At 41.7% G+C, this 19,360-nt stretch overlaps 1 protein-coding gene across 1 annotated transcript; it reads left to right on the top strand.

The window, feature by feature from the left end:
• The first annotated feature begins 361 nt into the window (after positions 1-361).
• PRG4 (proteoglycan 4) lies at positions 362-19,328 on the top strand. The gene is made up of 12 exons (XM_040610845.1): positions 362-455; positions 2,759-2,881; positions 5,221-5,340; positions 8,166-8,285; positions 10,336-11,327; positions 11,374-14,194; positions 15,326-15,412; positions 15,776-15,915; positions 16,709-16,865; positions 17,731-17,958; positions 18,089-18,238; positions 19,222-19,328. The coding sequence occupies exons 1-12, from the start codon at positions 362-364 to the stop codon at positions 19,323-19,325; spliced, it is 5,136 nt and encodes a 1,711-aa protein (XP_040466779.1). The 3' UTR covers positions 19,326-19,328.
• Positions 19,329-19,360: the final 32 nt, after the last annotated feature.

The following is a 19,360-nucleotide window of genomic DNA, read 5'->3' as shown; positions in this document are numbered from 1 at the left end:
TTATGCTTATATTTATCAGTATTATAACCTTAGAAACTGTTGTACTTAAGTGTATCCATTTTAAAAGGAGAAGACTGTGACGATAGTTTTCGTGTAATAGAATTCTACAAAAAATTACTTCCACTGTTTGTTAATAATGAATTTTTCTAGTCTTACTAAAAAATTTAAACACCCAATTGACTAATAACCAAGAGAGAATTTATGGAGTAAATTAGCAATTTGTCCTTGAATAATTTTAGTATTGATTTTATGTTTTTACTAAACCAGTATTATGTATAAAGATAGGCACTGCAATTTTTAAGCCTATGAATGATTAACTGAATTGCATATAGTGATGTCAGATTACTTCTTTTTAGGGACGATGTCGTACCTGAAAGTAATGATCATATGGAACATACTTTGCATATCCCTGGTTATCCTTTCACTGTCCTTGATTCAAGAAGTATCTTCCCAAGGTACTGTAACATACAAAGTTAAAGGGAGGGTGTCTAGGATATCTGATAAATACTAGGAATGCATCTTTATAAAAAAAATAAGTTCTAGAATTTTATATTTATTCAGACGGGCATTGCAATTCAGTTTTATAATCACTGAATATTTTCATAATTATATTTTGGTATAGCATAGTCCTTTTTTTTGAGGAATAACATATAAATATGAATATAATGTGAAATGAGTATGAACGTACCTCTTTTTCTGTAGACTTATTACAGAGATCCTGTTGCCCTCAAACTGACATATTTAGCCTAAGTGATTTGCAGTATGATTCAAGGAAGAATCTAAAATTACAATATCCACATAATTTGGTTAGAAATATTTAAATACAATAGGCTCAGGGAAAGGAATGTCTATACCATACTAAGTGCTTTTCCATTAAATACACTGTTATTACTACCACAGAGGCAAACTCTCACAATTATTTGTCTAATAGTACATATTTTTATTTACTCTCAGATCTTTGTAATTTGTTTGTAAGTAAAGTAGCACTGTCATGAAAAAACAGAAGAACTTGCAGCCTGGCAAGTCCTGTGGTGTCATAGTTCTTAAGCAGTTATCAAGTTACAGTGCTAACATTGTTTAATACTTGCTGGTAGAAAATTATTTATTACTACCTGATAGTAGAAGATGTAACAATTGTCTATCCGAGCAGCTCATCAGGTCACAGCAGGTGTCAGATTTGACCTACAGGACAGAGCAGCCTGATACCGCACCCTCTATAGTTGATGGGAGCCTTCCCACTATTTTCAGCAAAAATTAAGACCCTTGGCAACAGCAACTAGAACCATCTAGGCATTTTCCTCACGAGTAACTTCATAGCTTACAAAGAAATGAATGAAAGGGTGTTACTTTTTGGATTTATTTTCTCCCCATAAGGGAAGAAGGGTGCAATATTGGGCACATATTCATAAAGGAAGATGTCTAACTTATTTTTTCAGTTCCCGTATTAAAAGCCCATTAACTTCTCTGTTTATTCCCTAGTCCTGCTTCATTATATAATTGTAATGAAGTGGTAACAAACATTATACGTAACTGCTGAAAATCACAATCTATGTAATTATTTGTTGTCCCATGGTCTTCCTTCATACATACACACACTCCGTGTGTGCTCTTAGAAATTGTCTTCAGTGTTGTGTTGTGTTACATGTTACTTCTTGTTATTTTCTTGTTGTTCCTCAATGTTTCAGCTGATTACCTTAACTCTGTTTTAGCTTGCTGATTGTTCAGCTTCTTTGTTTGTATTTAGGGGCGCTTCACTTGTGGTCCTGTATGTTTCATTTCCAGAAGAAGCTGTTAGCATGCTACATTAGTAGAGATTTCACATAGAAAGGGAAGTTGTTGCAGGGTGAACTGGCAGTACAAGGTAAAAAACCCTTGGTGAGCTTGAATGGTTAAAGTTTGAAAGCAGATCTCCTGATGTCTTGCTTACCAGCTGTGATCTGCACCATGTATTATTATCTAGCATTTTCCAACACTACAGCAGACTAGCAGTAAAGCCATTGTGGGATGAGCTTTTATGTTACTCTGCTAATAAATAATCTCCTGATTAACAAGGAAAAAGTATAGAAATTTGCAGGACTAGATCCCAAGTGTTCCTAACCTCACAGTTGATAACAAAATCCTCTCTGTCCTCAGGGAAAAAAATTAATGTAGAGGGCACACATTTTGAAAACTTCCAATAAAAATGCCTCTGGGGATCTGTATTTATTATGCCAGTGCTCATCAGTTTCCAAGCTAAACTGATTATATTTGGCTATTATGAGGAATGTTACCAAAAGTAAAAACCAAACAAACTTAATTAATGGGCCTGTCAGGTACAGTTGTGCAGATGCATGTCTATAACCATATGTAGGGTTAATCAAGATGGAGAATTAGTCTGCACAGCAACACAGCACTGGCTGATACACTGCCCAAGATAAATCTGCACAGGCTAGTCTGGATGCCAGAACTGCTGCAGTCATACTACTAAACCAGTTCTCAGGGATTCATTAATCTCCAGGAAGAACAGGATAAGTTAGCCTCAGCAGAACACCCCTCTAACCTGAACATGCGGTGCTGTTGGTCCTCAAGCTGGCTCAGAGCCAATCTCTGATCCACAGGCCTTCAGGAGGGGTTGAACCAAGCCCACAGTTTCTGCAACACTGACTGAAGAAATGGCATTCTGTAGAAAAAAAGATAAATGTTACTGCTTTGCCATTCAGCATTTCCTTACGTATCATTCTGGTTTGGCAACGTTTACACCAGTGTTGTGTGATTTTAGATTTATCCAGCTGTACAGGGAGATGTGGGGAAGGGTATTCTAGAGATCATGACTGCCAGTGTGATTTTAGCTGTCAACACTACATGGAATGCTGCCCTGACTTCAAGAAAGTCTGCACGGTTGGTAAGTTCCCAAACATAGCCAGTTTCTATTGGCAAGGCTTCCCCTCCTGTTTGCTCCAACTTCCCACCACACCAGTGTCTCTTCTCTGAATGCCTAAATGTCTCTTTTAGTTCACTGTGTCCTTGTTCTTCTCTCATGTGTGTTTTTTCTCTCCTCCTCAAAAACTCAGTGATAACCTCTTGCAACCCATTCAAAGAAAATTGTGCATCCACAGGTTATTGCAGAGAAAAGGGTTATGCTTTTCAGAAGAGCAGAGCTAGGCAAGAGAGGGGAAACAGTTTACCTGCTGCTTGTTTTCTTCTCCTTAGTGCATTTGTACTACATCTGTTTGTCTCTTATACAAAAAATTGATATACACCAAGTCAGGATGTTCCAGGAAGAAATGATGGGATATTTGAACTAAAATTTAAGAAGCGAGGAGGCTGTAGAGTCTAATCCAAAGTCAGAGGATGTCCTTCCATGGACAGGAGTTGACTCTGGATCAGAACCATGTTGAGTCTGGTGGAAAAGACTGTCAGATGAGTATTTATTTTATCTGCAAAAATGTATAGTGTAAATAAATACAGGTGTTTCAAACTGTTTTACTGAGAGTTAAAAAATATTTTCTTACGAATTGGAAATGTCAAAAATATCAGCAATTTAAGTAACAGCAGTTTGTTACACTACACTGTAGTCCTAGTAAGATTAAAGGTATAAGACCTAGATTGAGCAACACAGGCTGCGTGTTGTTAAAAATGCAGATGCAGCACACCCTAAAATGTGAATTCTGCTGCTCTGACACACACACTGGAAACACTCGCACTGCAGCCTTCCCCATCCTAAGTTTGATTTGTGAGAGGACATGAGCATTTTTCATAACTGAAAGTACATACTGAGATATTTTAATTATATAGGCTATTTATTTATTTATTGTGGGCTAGATTCTGACGTTACTCTGGCATGAACGTAATATTTAGTAAAATGTTTAAAGATGTCTTCCCTGTTCTGCCCTAAATCACTGAATTCAGGCAAGGATGGTAGGCACCATCCTTAAAGGATGCAGTCTAAGGGCTGTTGCTCAGTTAGTGTGTGATTGATACTGACTAAATTAGAGAAATGCCAGACATCATTTATGAATAAAAACTGCCCTAACATCATATAATAAAAACAATTCTCACCTGTGCATGTGGGATGAATCCACTGGCATCAACAGACTCACTCCACATCTATAGTGGTCAAAAGATGTTCAGAATCTGCCGACAAAGTAATCTTAATTTTGCTAGTTAGTGATTTAATTGTAAAATACGACTTTATGCCCTGCATGACACAAAGACCATGACTTCAGTAGAGACTTATGTACAGAAAAGATACAGGACAAGAATAACAGATCATATGGTAAAATCTGGAAATACCAAGTGATAGCTAATTGTTGGCTCAGTTCTGTGAGATGTTAAATATCCTCAAAAATATCCACTTCAGGTCTAACATAATCACCTCAATTTAGCAGTTAACTAAGTACCTATTAAAGGTACTACTGATTGTTAATAAATACTACATTGTAATGTGATGTAATTTTTTAGGGTCAAATTTTGTCCTTTAAAAATACAGCAAGCATGCTTTTCTGCAGTCTGTAATAGCTGTGCACACACTTTCCAAAACAATTTGGTCATTATTTGATATGAAACAGCAGTACTGCAGTGACTGACGTTACCAGAAATTAGCTAATAATGAACTATTAAAAGCATGTGGTTATTAATCACATCAAACATGGCAAATACTCCTTTAGTACTAATAATTTTAGAACTGTATTAATAGACTAGGATAATATTTTTTAAATGGTCACTCTGTGTAACTTCATTAACTCATTCGCACTATTAAGTTGCGGTATTTGCCCAGAGACACCATGTACACTTGGTCATGACTTACTTAGGCAAATTAGTTTTCAGAAATGCTTTGCTAGACACATAATTCTTGATGCAAAGTGGTACCCTGATGAAAAACTTTTTGAAAACCCAACCCAGATTTTAAATACCATTCTTGATGTAACTGCTATTTGATTAGGGAAATCGAAACCTTCTATGATGAGACCTAGCTAAAGTGAATGCTGAGGTCATATTTTATTCCACTATAAATCCTAAATGGTCTCAATATACTCAATGGCAAAGTGCAGTTCTGGTTGTACGGCCTGATCCAAAACCCACAATTACACAAACAAGTTCTGGATCAGACCAGAATATCCACCTGATTTTATGAAGCTGTTCTTTATATCAGCTTAAGCAAATTACTTCACTGTAGAAAGGTCCCAGCATTAAATCTGAGCTAGCCAAAAATACTAACTCTCTTGTTCTGCCTTATGCAAGCAGTCTCCTGCAAAGGACGTTGCTTTGAAGCCTTTGAAAGAGGAAGAGAGTGTGACTGTGATGCAGACTGTGAAAGATATGGCAAATGTTGCCCAGACTACGTGAAACAGTGTAAAGAGGGTAAGAAATTTCTTTGTTACTATACTTTTCCCAGATATATTTAAACAAAGATGGTTTGCATTATCATAGAACATTAACTGTGCAGGCTTCTTAGGACACAAGAAGTTAGCTAGCAGACAAAAACCAAAACAAAAATAACAAAATCTAGTTTCAAAAATAAATTCACCATTTTCTGAAGCATGAACATTCTGTTGATGCATAAAGGTAGATATACTGGAAGGCACCACCAAGCTACAAATTCTGAGGGTAAAGTGGTTTTTTGCATTAGCCTCTTTTGGCACTAGCCACATTCTAATTTACTATCAGAACTGTCACTCAAAATAATACATGTAAGGCCAGGTTTTGCCATGTGCACTTCCACTCATGGTACTTAACGAACATCAATTCAAGATGACAGCTGGGGGGAATGAATAACACGTTGTAGTAAAAGCCTAATTCCTCTTACAAAAAAATGTAGTAGTGAAGGAAGGTCCAACTCCCTTAAATTCCCCACCCATCCAAAAGTTAAGAATACCTGCTCGACTGCATTGGAATAATACTACTTGAACCTCCAGGCAACTTGCTTTGGGTCACTGCAGTCACTGGCAGCATATAGAGATACATCCTACATCCTCCTCAACTTGAATCCAAAATGGAAAGTGCAGCCCAACACTCTGGTCATTCTCTGGGGCAAGAGAGAAGAACTGCAGGATCTGCCTGGTCAGAATTGGCTGCACATTCACACTGCAGCAAGAGGAATGTAAAAAAATACATATTTAACCTTTAGGTTGCAAATTCAGTTCAGGGAAGTACACTGACCACAGTCACTTTTCTTTATTCTGTCCCTCACTGCAGAACCTGATGGGGTTTTGTTAGTTGAGCACAAAGGCCCAGATCTGGAGGTGCAGTTCCAAGTTCATGTAGCTTTAATGACACTAGCAATTGAATTTAGTATAGAAAACACCAGCAGAATATGTTTAATTTCATCACGTCCTTAACATTTCTGCTACTTATAGACCTAAATTAATTTCTGTGAACACACTTGGCAAACATGGCTTGGCACCAGGTTGCTGCATTCACAGACCAGGCAACCTCCAAGGCAGCCAGTTTCCAAAGCGTGCAGTTTAACAAACAAGCAGTGTTACAGATTATCATTTGGTTCACTTCACCAGCCACCCCCAGTCCCCAGGTGCTGGTTTAACAGCCTGGGTTTGCCACTCAGTTGCACAGTAATTTATACTGAAGTAGACTCTGTATTCAGCATTTTTGGGCTGTCTAGAGGACAACAAAGGTCTTAGAAGTGTCTTGAGGTGAATTTGCTGCCTTTGAGGTCACTTGACACCCTCTTTCTGCTGAGTTTAACAGGCAAGAACATTCCCAAAAGACAGTTAGCTTTTTCACTTGTTCTTCAGTTCAAATATAATGAAAAGTTAACCAACTGCTCCTAATCTTAGAGGGTTTCTTCTAGTATTTTAGTTACTTAACTTTGCCATTAATTTTTGGGAAAAACCCAACCAAAACCCAGCAACAACAACAACAAAAAAAAAACAAAACAAAGCAAACCCAGCCTACCACTGTACTCAGAAGTTTAGTATTTTTGCTACGCGTAACTGAGAAACCTGTTACACCTCTTGGAATAATTTTGCAGTTTCTGCATCTTCTGAACACTTCATTCTGTACAGTGAGGCTAAGTTTACAATGTATATCCAGAGAACATTTTCATCTTGCCTATCCTCCAGAAGCCCTCTATCCCCTTAATACAAAGTCACATGAAGTTAAGGACTAATCAAACCATTTTTCTCTGACTACTGACTCCTCTGAAAGTGAATTCAGCTCCCAAAGTTATTTTATTCAACAATTACAATTTCTCCCTTTCTCAGTAAAACCGTCAGGTCATAGTCCAACACCCAACCTTACTTGCTTTGAGTACTATCTTGCTATGAAAGTAATTCTTTTGATACCCCAGTTGTCATCTTGTGAGACAAAAATACTGCTCCTTTTGTAAAAAGCTGATTATACATATCTATGGCAGTTACCAGTTCCTTTAATTGTATCAAAAAAAGCTCTGCAGGTTCCCTGAGCTCCATCACATTTTTTTCACAACTAACAAGATCCTTCTACAAGGCTACACTAGGGGGAAGAGAGGGTCTTGCTTCCAATTGTACAGTTTGACTCAACAATGATTTAAAAAATTATTTTCAAAATATCATCTGGCTCTTACTGTATACAAGTGAAATCCCATGCAATCTTTAGAGCTGGAAAATCTGAACACGACCCTGCAGTTTCTTCTAAAACTCAGGCTATTACAAGTTAGCTTAATACTTAAACTTTGCATTGTTTTTTTGGTCCATGGCTGCTTTGTAGCTCCTGTCTCCTCCAAGGAAATTATTGCCTTTAAGATGTCTCTCCAAAATGATCACTTATGTAGAATTATCATGTTTGAGGAGCTACAAGATAACTATATCTTCAGGATATTATCAAAGTAAATGCTTGGCTAATACAATAGCTCTCAGAGATCCACTATAGTGAGTTAGTCCCAAGTCATCAACATAGAACACCACTCAGAATTCATCTTTTTCGCCATCTCAAAGTTGCTGTTAGCAAAGAATGCCTCACCTCAGACTTCTGGGAAAAACATTTCACTTGTCTGTGATGAAACACTTAGGGATCCCAAAAGGTATTTTTGTTCTTTTTCCCCTGCATAATACTATAAGAATTCCTATAGATAGGAAGAAACTTACCTTTATATGGAAGACAGTCACTGAAATTTTGTAATCACTTTCTTACAGTTGACAGCAAGCACCTAAAAAGAAAAATGCTCCCATTAATAGATTTTTTTCTTTCAGCACACACACAAAAGCCATCACCGAAGACTCCACCACCAAACAAACCAACATCCAAAAGGTCATCCAAAAATGAGGAAAAGAAGCCAGAGGAAGTAACACAGCCCCATGAAGTTATGGAAGGTAGGAAAGTATACGAGTGAAACAGGATGGGTGTTACCTGAAGGAAAATTAAAGACCATTTTCCTGCTCTGGAAATAGAAATCCAATGCGAGACATTACCAGACAGTTACCAAGCTTGGAACCACTCAGTTTATAAACTAATTACCTCACCTAGACCTCAGGATAGCGACTTTGGAGAGTTCACTTAGCACAGATGTTGGAGTGTGGTGATGTCTCCTGTGTCTCTATTGGATTTTCACACACATCTTACAAAAATATGTCACACACCATTGTCAGTTTTGGACAAAGTCCATGGCTGGAACAGGAAGGGTGTTGTATTTTGGAACAGTGATGAATTGGCAGGACGAAGAGAGGAAAATCTCCTAGCAGGTTTCTCTATCTTTAATCAACCCAGGCCTCACGCAGCTTCAGAAAACACATAATTTATTTTTTCTCAATGGAAAACATGTTGCTTTCCTGTGTTCTTTGATAGTCTGTTGCAGCGTTTTAAATGATAACTCAGGAGATCAGTTTGAACTTGAAACCTGAAGTAACAAGAATGAAATGAGACTAGAAATCAATCATGGCCAGTATTTTAACGTTTTTTTTAAATTTCCTAATTTAAAATTTGAGTACTTACCTTTCTGCTACGGCAACTTCTTGTTACAAAAAAACCCCGTCAGTATAGTGGGTTAAACGTAACAAAATTAAGGAAATTCAAATAATCATTAACAAGACCTCACTTGGCTTATAGTATTTCAGACACACTGGGTGGGAGGAAAACCTGTTCAGTAACGCTCTGCTCATACTACACTGTTTCTACAACACATTTACATACGGATTATTTCTCACACTGAAGTGTGAGTGCATCAGTGCTGCTGCTAACAGTCACCAGGCCATGACCATCAGCAACAGCTCAAATTTTTTTATATTTTTAGATTTGTTCAAAAGTTAAACAACTTGGCCACAAACCACAAGATGCTGCACTTTTTTTTTCATATTTTCAGGAAACAAATGCCAAATTCAGTTGCAATGGTAGACAGCACCACAGCAGGAATCATAGAAAAAGAAAAAAAAGAATCAAACACAGCACAAAACCCATGCAAAAAACAGAACTAAACAGCAAAACTTCAGATAATGCTTAGGGAAAGATTAAAATGCAGAAGCATTTACTGGGGTGTTTTTGCTGAATATAGCTATATTAACAATTTAACTCAACGTAGCTATATATACAAGTAAGGAGAGTCTTAAAGCTGTAAGTCACAAAGACGAAAACCATACAAGATATAAAGATACAGCAGGAGATGCAGTCAGGTGTCTGCACTCAGAAAGTTTATTTTCCTCCCTCTCTCCTCCAAGTCCAAGTCATAGGTGGATGAGTTATATTTAAATATATTATATTATTTATATCTATATAAAAAATACATTATAAACATTATAAATATGTATATTTAACATCAGAGGAATGTTATACATAATATATATTATATAATAAGCATATTATAAATATGTTATATTTAACATCAGAGGAATAAATCAAAAGAACAGACTGAGAAGGGAAATGTCTAATTAGAAAAATGTATTTTATAGCATGCTTCCTCTTTTATGAAAAAGGATGGAAATACCCAGTGGTCTCACCTACAAACACCGAACTAAACTCTGTCACGCTGCACTTGGAGTTGTGACAGGTTAGCCAAAAGGATCGTTTAAAACTTACCTGCTGCAAAGTCCCACACAGACAAAAGGAATTCATATTTAACCCAGGCCACCTTAGTTTTGCACTTCTAAATTATTTATCTTCTGACAGTTACCTAAGCCCATAAACTGGAATTTATCCACTTAACTTAAGCTTCCACATATCCTTTTCCTTTTTCCATTTTCATTAAATGTTTACACCATTTTAAAGCTAATTGAATGCAATTTTAAACAGAAAACTTGAATAGCAAAGACCAGAAAAACAACTACAGCTATTCAATATATAAGCAACTATTCCTGATCAGTATAATAAATTAATATACAATAGGTGCATGAACTGCAATGCCAGTGTCTTAATATATTTGTGTTCTCATAGATACTGACAGTGGACTGGGAAACAAAGTGACAAGTCCTGCTCCAACTACAAAACACCCTGAAACAGCCACAACAATCAAATCAACTACATCTGCTCCAAAAACCAGCTTACCATCTACAAGTACTACCACAAAAGCGACAACTACAAAAGAGACTACAACAGCTCAGAAAGACACCCCTGAAACAACAGTGGCACCAACAACCAAGGCTGACACTCCCACAACACCCAAACCTGAAGACACCACGTCAGAGGCACCAACAACCAAGGCAGAATCTCCCACCACACCTAAAGCTGAAGACACAACCCCAGAGGCCACAGAGGCACCAACATCCAAGGCTGACTCTCCCACCACCCCCAAACCTGAAGAGACAACCCCAGAGGCCACAGAGGCACCAACAACCAAGGCTGACTCTCCCACAACACCCAAACCTGAAGACACAACTCCAGAGGCCACAGAAGCACCAACAACCAAGGTTGACACTCCCACCACCCCCAAACCTGAAGACAAAACTCCAGAGGCCACAGAGGCACCGACGACCAAGGCGGACTCTCCCACAACACCCAAACCTGAAGAAACAACCCCAGAGGCACCAACAACCAAGGCTGACTCTCCCACAACACCCAAACCTGAAGACACAACCACAGAGGCCACAGAGGCTCCAACAACAAAGGCTGACTCTCCCACCACCGCTAAGGTTGAAGACATGACTCCTGACGACACAGAGGAACCAATGACTGAAGTGGACTCTCCCACCCCTCCCAGTGCAGAAGAGACAACCCCAGAGGCACCAACAACCAAGGCAGAATCTCCCACAACACCCAAACCTGAAGACACAACCCCAGAGGCCACAGAGGCACCAACAACCAAGGCAGAATCTCCCACAACACCCAAACCTGAAGACACAACCCCAGAGGCCACAGAGGCACCAACAACAGAGGCTGACTCTCCCATCACCCCCAAACCTGAAGACACAACCCCAGAGGCCACAGAGGCACCAACAACCGAGGCTGACTCTCCCACAACACCCAAACCTGAAGAAACAACCCCAGAGGCCACAGAGGCACCAACAACAGAGGCTGACTCTCTCACCACCCCCCAAACCTGAAGACACAACCCCAGAGGCCACAGAGGCACCAACAACCGAGGCTGACTCTCCCACAACACCCAAACCCGAAGAGACAACCCCAGAGGCCACAGAGGCACCAACATCCAAGGCTGACTCTCCCACAACACCCAAACCTGAAGAGACAACCCCAGAGGCCACAGAGGCACCAACAACAGAGGCTGACTCTCTCACCACCCCCAAACCTGAAGACACAACCCCAGAGGCCACAGAGGCACCAACAACCGAGGCTGACTCTCCCACAACACCCAAACCTGAAGAGACAACCCCAGAGGCCACAGAGGCACCAACATCCAAGGCTGACTCTCCCACAACACCCAAACCTGAAGAGACAACCCCAGAGGCCACAGAGGCACCAACATCCAAGGCTGACTCTCCCACAACACCCAAACCTGAAGAGACAACCCCAGAGGCCACAGAGGCACCAACAACCAAGGCTGACTCTCCCACAACACCCAAACCTGAAGAAACAACCCCAGAGGCCACAGAGGCACCAACAACCGAGGCTGACTCTCTCACCACCCCCAAACCTGAAGACACAACCCCAGAGGCCACAGAGGCACCAACATCCAAGGCTGACTCTCCCACAACACCCAAACCTGAAGACACAACTCCAGAGGCCACAGAAGCACCAACAACCGAGGCTGACTCTCCCACCACCCCCAAACCTGAAGACACAACTCCAGAGGCCACAGAGGCACCGACGACCAAGGCTGACTCTCCCACCACCCCCAAACCTGAAGAAACAACCGCAGAGGCCACAGAGGCACCAACAACCGAGGCGGACTCTCCCACCACCCCCAAACCTGAAGACACCACCTCAGAGGCACCGACGACCAAGGCAGCCTCTCCCACCACCCCCAAACCTAAAGAGACAACCCCAGAGGCACCGACGACCAAGGCAGACTCTCCCACCACCCCCAAACCTAAAGAGACAACCCCAGAGGCCACAGAGGCACCGACGACCAAGGCTGACTCTCCCACCACCCCCAAACCTGAAGAAACAACCCCAGAGGCACCGACGACCAAGGCTGACTCTCCCACCACCCCCAAACCTAAAGAGACAACCCCAGAGGCACCGACGACCAAGGCAGCCTCTCCCACCACCCCCAAACCTAAAGAGACAACCCCAGAGGCACTGACGACCAAGGCTGACTCTCCCACCACCCCCAAACCTAAAGAGACAACCCCAGAGGCACCGACGACCAAGGCAGCCTCTCCCACCACCCCCAAACCTAAAGAGACAACCCCAGAGGCACCGACGACCAAGGCTGACTCTCCCACCACCCCCAAACCTAAAGAGACAACCCCAGAGGCACTGGCGACCAAAGCTGACTCTCCCACCACCCCCAAACCTAAAGAGACAACCCCAGAGGCACCGACGACCAAGGCTGACTCTCCCACCACCCCCAAACCTAAAGAGACAACCCCAGAGGCACCGACTACCAAGGCAGCCTCTCCCACCACCCCCAAACCTAAAGAGACAACCCCAGAGGCACCGACGACCAAGGCAGCCTCTCCCACCACCCCTAAGGTCAAGGGGACTACCCCTGCAGCCACTGAGCCTGACACCACTGCCATACCCAAAACTGTCCCCGGATTAGCAATATCTGCTAAAAAAGACACAACCTCGCAAAGCAGCGAGACAGTCATGACAACTAGGAAAGCAACACCCATAACTGAAGTAGACCCAGTGGTTTCAGAAACAACAACAGAGAAGAAAACTACAGGTCCTGCACCCACACTAGCAACCAGCACAACTGCAAAAGTCACAACCACAGCCCTACAAAGGGTAGTGGTGACTCCAGCTAAGACTACTGAGTTTGTAGTGATAACTGACAAAAAAGAGAAAACAACAGCTAAACCTGTTACGACTCCTATAACCAAAGAGACAACAACTAAAACAGAAACCACCACTGCAAACAAAGAGATAACAACACTCAAGATTGACAAAACTACTCTGCTTAAAGACATCTTAACAAGTACCAAAGACACAACTACTGTGACTACGGTGATAACAGCTAAGCCGGATGACTCTCCTAAAGGTAAGGATGATATTCCAAATACAACTCCTACAGCCAAGCAAGCTGTCACTACAGCAGCTGAATCGGAAGCAACTACTGTGGACAAAAAGACTGCAACAACAGCTGCAGAAAAAGAAGCAACCCCAGCTCCCACACAAAAAGAGACTTTAACAGCTAAACAAGAAGAAAGCCCCGCGGGAACAGCGACTGTAACAGCAGCTACGATACCCTTGACCAAGCCCACTATGTTGACAACAGCTGCAACCCCTAAACCCAGGGAGACTGTAACAACAAATAAAAGAGATACAACTATGGAAACTAAGCCGACTGTAACAGCAGCAGCTAAAGAGAGCACAAGTAGTATTTGTGTTGTTGTAGAGACAACAACAGCTGGTAGAAAAGAGGTAACAACTGCCAAAGAAACTAGCGTCACACCTGACAAAGAAATGGCAGATGCCACTGAAAAGGACCCTGGTATTGACAAAGCTACCAGAGAGACCCCTACAAGAGATAAAAAAGACACAATAGAAGAAATGTTTATTGTTTCTAAAGGGACATCCAAGCCAACTATACATTTCCAGGAGGTTACCGACACAAGAGATGAGCCTCATCCAGCCGACCCTGAAACTCTGCCAGTAAAAGAAGAACCCGAGATAAACAAGCCTTTGATCCAGACTGCAGACTTGCCAGTTTTACCTGGAGAAACACAAGGTAATTGCATTCCAGTAGGTACAAAGGCACCAGTTACTCCACCAGAGCGCACAACAGAACACGTGAGTAAAGGACATGCAAGATCATTCTATCCAGTGCCACAAGAACATGGCACTCATGTTCCAGTGGTCAACCATAACCACAGTGCTACTGCTACCAGCATCCTGCATATGGGTACCTCAGTTTTCAATTGTATTATTTATTACATTCTCCATATAGTTTACTGCATGATCATGTTTCAGTAATTGTTTTCAGTAACTGGTCCTGCTGAAAAATGTTTGCTGTAAGAACTGCAGAAGATGCAAACAGAACAAAAAAAAAAAAAAAGAAAAAAGAAAGTAAAGGAGAAAGAAGGTAAATTTCTAAGTCCCATGAAAACATTGCTAGGGAGTCAGGGTGAGTATCTACTGTGACTCAAGGTACCAACCCTGGCATTTTGCAGTCAGATGCAAAAAACGTCACATAGGACAGACATGGAGTCTCTTCTTTGTATTCTCTTTCCTCTGTGCTTTTTGCCACAACATTTTTCATGTCCTCACTATTTATTTTAATCGGATATAGCCTGCATGTTCTTGGGCATTTTTTTCAATCATATTGACAGGTATTTCAGAGAGGAAAAAAAAAGTATTTTAGATAAAAAATACTTGAATTTTTGTCCAGAACAGGTTCATCCTTCCTTTATATTTAACTGAAACTAAATGTAAATGCTTTTTAAATAAGCAAGTAGGGGGAAGGGAACCAACTAGAGCAGCTTGGAGAAACATCAAGCCAACATCCTGGAGCACAAAGAAATTAAACGGGGGACATAGCACCTGATGCATTTATAGGTCTTTTTCTGAATTATAGGTACTTAGGTAAGCCTAAGCAAAGATATGTATACCCGGTCATGTAAACAGCCGGTCTTGCACTCCTGGGACCAAAAGAGGAGAGCCAAGCTTTCCAGGAACGTATCTCAAACGAATAATTAAGCCCTTTGCATGACAAGTGCCAGTCAGATGCCTGGACCAGAGAGCCTGAACATAGCCGACACCAGCCACCACTTCCAGCCGCCGCAGGGCTGCTGGGGTGGGCTGGGGAGGGAATGCCATTTTTGTTAAATGTTTTACAAACCCCAGCCACTGTGTTTCACAGCGATGAAGGACGAGAAGGACCTGTGCAGCGGGAAGCCGGCAGACGGCATGGTGGCCCTGCCGAACGGCACCCTGGCAGTCTTCCGAGGTAGGTCGGCCGGCCCCGGCCTCCACCGCCCACACCTGCCCCCGCCCAGCCCCAACCCCCGGAGCCGTTTCAGAGCTCCCAGGCCCTCACAGAGCGACGCGCCAGGCCCGCACCCCTCGCCCGGCCCGCCCGCGCCTCAGGGGTGCAGCCGGGGCAGCGGCCGCCTCGCCCCCCGCAGCCGCGTACCTGAGGGCGGGAAAGGGGCGCCTCCCGCCCGCGCCCCGCGCCTCACCGCCTTCCTCCCGCCCGCGCCCCGCGCCTCACCGCCTTCCTCCCGCCCGCGCCCCCCCCCCCGCACCTCAGCGCCTCCCGCCCGCGCCCCGCGCCTCACCCTGCGCCTCACCGCCTTCCTCCCGCCCGCAGGCCGCTACTACTGGCTGCTGAACGGCAGGAGCCCACCAACTACCAGCCCCCGCCTCATCAGGGACGGCTGGGGCATCCCGGGCCCCATCGACGCCGTCTTCTCCAGGTGCAACTGCGATGGCAAGACCTTCTTCATCAAGGTGAAGGGAGCAGGGAGCAGGTGGGGCCCATCAGCTTCAAAACGGCTAGGGGTGTTGAAAAACAGCTGTGGAAGAGGAGCCTTGTGTTCCCTCATTTTCTAGAATAAACGGTGTATTCAGCCAGCATGGTGGGTTTGAAACTGGGTGAAGGTAAGGGTCTCATCCCCAGCCCCACCTTGTCTACCGTGAGATGGCGCTTGTCAGGAAAAAAAACCTCAATTCAGTGCTTTTCCACCCTGTACTTAACTAGGACAGAAAGCATTGACAGAGGAACTGAGAGACAGGTTGTATTTCTATACAAGACACACTTCAGAAAAAACCAACTCTTTTAAAACATAGGTATCTGACCATATCTTTCCCTTGCCCAAACAGCCTGCATTTGTCCCTAATATGTTTCTCTTCCCGCAACAAGATGACCATGAAATGCACACACCTCATTAAAGACATGGTACAGTTATAACCTAATTAATCATTCAGTCTGGTATTCAGGCAGCTTTTCCTGTCTGTGAAGATTTAGAAAGCAAACCACTTTGTTCAGTAACCACTCATGAGCAGTTCATTTCGAAGATAACTCTATCCCTACTCAAAGGTGGTGTTAGAAAACTGCAGCAGGAATTTTAGGAAGTTCTGGTGGTTTTTTTCCCCGTTTTTAATGGATGTAGGAGTGGTTCCAGTCAGTTTTACAATGTAGTTAGCACTAGCCTTGTGGTAAGATTATTTTTTCTGTCAGTGTTGAAGCTCAATTCCAGATAAAGGATTTTCTCTAAAGGTCATTTTTTCCTTATATCATTAGGGGCCCCTGTACTGGCGTTTCACTAATGGTGTTATGGATAAAGGCTATCCTAAACCTCTTGCAAATGGATTTGCAGGGCTAAGTGGGAAAATAATAGCAACCCTTCCTGTGGCAAGATACAACAACAGACCAGAATCAGTTTATTTTATCAAAAAAGGTATGTCTTGTACTTCAGTTGTTCACAGATGATCAAAAGGTGCTTGAATTGCCTTAGTCAGGAATAAAACGCTATTTCTCTTGACTGAAAGACATATTTCTTCTAAAAACAGAAATGTAAGTGATGTCCGAGTGTGCTAAGTGGTCAAAAAACAGCCTGAAGCTTTAAAAAATTGTGTTAGTACTTACAGATCTTTAAATGCATTTTAAAATAGGACTGAGGGACAGAATCCAGCACTGTAGTGGGTAGACATTAAAATAAGTTTTATCTGGTGGTAAAACTATTTTACTCCAGCAGTTAGAGAAGGGAAGGCTTTAATCATACTAGTTCATAACTATGTACAGAAATCTCCCTCCCGATTTCTCATTTCATATTTTAAACTAGTGTATTTCCTTATCTTAGGTGAATGATGTACTGCCAACATGAGAACTCTTACCTGAATTTAAAAAGCAGTGGTTAATAAAATGCAAATCCTTTTCTGGACTCCAGCCCTCCTCCTCTCAGGCGGCCTAAAATGATGGTCTTACCTTCTCCTTTATCAACAGGAATGATGGCAGGAAAACCAGTTCCCCTGGAGTTGTACTTACTACAATAACCATAATGAGCATAGGCAGGAGGTATCACAACATCTACAAGAAAGAATGTGTTTGATTTAGAGACAAAGGCTTTTTTTTTAATCTCAAAATGTAGGAACGAATATACAAAGCTGAAGGCTGCCACAGTTGTAGATGTAGTAGAATTATAGTATTGATTTCCTGCTTGTAGTATGAGTATCAATGACCTCTTCCTGTCTGATCTAGCTGGTGGTTTGGTGTTTTTGCGGGTTTTGATTTTTTTAACTAATTTTGTTAAATGTCTATTTTAGATGGCAACATGCAACAGTATGTGTACAGACAAGAGCCAGCCAAGAAGTGTCAAAGAAGAACCCAGGTTACCATAAGATACCCAGTTTATGTCCCACGACTTGTAATAAGGAGACGCTTTCAACGTGCAGTAAGAATGCCAACTGTTATTCAGACTGTCAGAATCAACCCACATCCAACTGGTAACTTGTTTATTAAGTTTCTTTTATACAACTGTTTTAATCTTGGTAGTTTCTGAAATACAACATTCTGTTCCATTGGTTTTTTAAATGTAGTACCTTTAAAGTTTTTTAATCCAATAGATCTTGCTTGCTGTAGATTATACAAACAAATGATACCTTACAGCAGCCAAACTGTGACACCTAGATTTTCTTTTGCTTGCAGGAATTTTGCATAAGGAAGTCAAAACGACCACCTACTGGAGAGGGCTCCCGAAAGTTATTCATTCAACTATATCAGTACCCAACTACAATAAGCCAGACGGCTATGATTATTATGCCTTCTCTTACAGTAAGTTAAAGCTAACACAAGTTACTATATACCTCAAAAGACTAGGGGATGGGGAAAAAAAAAAAAGCCCATGTATTTCAGCTTTCTAAAGCGTGAGGTTACTCCTTGTAGTTCTGCAAGACTAATTTTAAGAATTACTAAAAAGTCCCAAGAATTAAGATGTTGCCTGTAATGAAGAGATGTTTCTATCAAAAAAACCAAACAAACAATGGTTACAGGACAACTAGCAGCAATGAGGTACAATGACCTGAACTAGCCAGTTGGAATACATTGCTCTAAAGAGTTCAGGCTTATAAATGACAAAAAACCTGACACTTAAATGCAGAATTATATTGATGATACACTGAAATCCTTGGACCACAATAGTTTTTTCAGTGGCTTCCATGGAACTACGTTTCTGACAAAACAAAAAGGGGAGGAACATGAACCATTTTGCTTCACAGGAAAAAATTCTTTATGATTCCACATTAGGTAGATCCTTTCCCTCTAGCCAGGCTCATGTAAAACTGTTCCTCAGAATTTTCTGGATTCTTCAGAAAAAAAAAGCTCTAAGAACTAGCCATATCCAAAGACAGGATACTAAAATAAGTCTCTGCCAGTATGATTTAATTCTGAACCTTAACACAGGCCAATTCATAATTGGAGACCAGTGTTTCCGCTTTTGTAGTCAGTGCAGGATCGTTTTGTTTGATTTCCAAATTCTTAAGGCTATTTCTGTGTTCTAGCAGTGTAAGAGTATTCCTCCCTACTCCTTGGTTCTGGGACATATTTAATTACTAGCAGTGCTGTAAAACTTAGCTAGAAGGACACGGAAAAAATAAGGACACAAACTGTTACAGCCTCTCAATTCCATAAATGTATGTGGAATGAAAAATCCGTTATTCATGCCTAAGTGAAATTAAAAGGAAGGCTTTAACTTCAAGATTCTTTCCACGTACTAAATGTAGTTTCTGGAATCTAATTCTAACATATCTTCATTTCAGATCGGTATTACAGTTTGGATGTTGGCAAAAGAATAGCAAGACCTGTCACTGCTCTCACAGGAAAGACTGTATCCAAAGACTGGTACAACTGTCCTAGCAAGTGATGCACAGCAGAGGATTTTAAGAAAAAAGATGCCAT

Source organism: Falco naumanni, chromosome 11, assembly GCF_017639655.2.
Source record: "Falco naumanni isolate bFalNau1 chromosome 11, bFalNau1.pat, whole genome shotgun sequence".
Lineage (NCBI taxonomy): Eukaryota > Metazoa > Chordata > Aves > Falconiformes > Falconidae > Falco > Falco naumanni.
This window is presented reverse-complemented; position numbering and strand designations above follow the sequence as displayed.

What these genes read in the sequence shown, in the direction of transcription:
- PRG4 (XM_040610845.1), top strand. Translation starts at nt 362, where the DNA reads ATGTCGTACCTGAAAGTAATGATCATATGGAACATACTTTGCATATCC. An exon ending in CAACCCCAGAGGCCACAGAG is followed by an intron (nt 11,328 to 11,373) that starts GCACCAACAACC and finishes CCAAACCTGAAG; the next exon opens with AAACAACCCCAGAGGCCACA. An exon ending in AGTTTATTTTATCAAAAAAG is followed by an intron (nt 16,866 to 17,730) that starts GTATGTCTTGTA and finishes TGTCTATTTTAG; the next exon opens with ATGGCAACATGCAACAGTAT.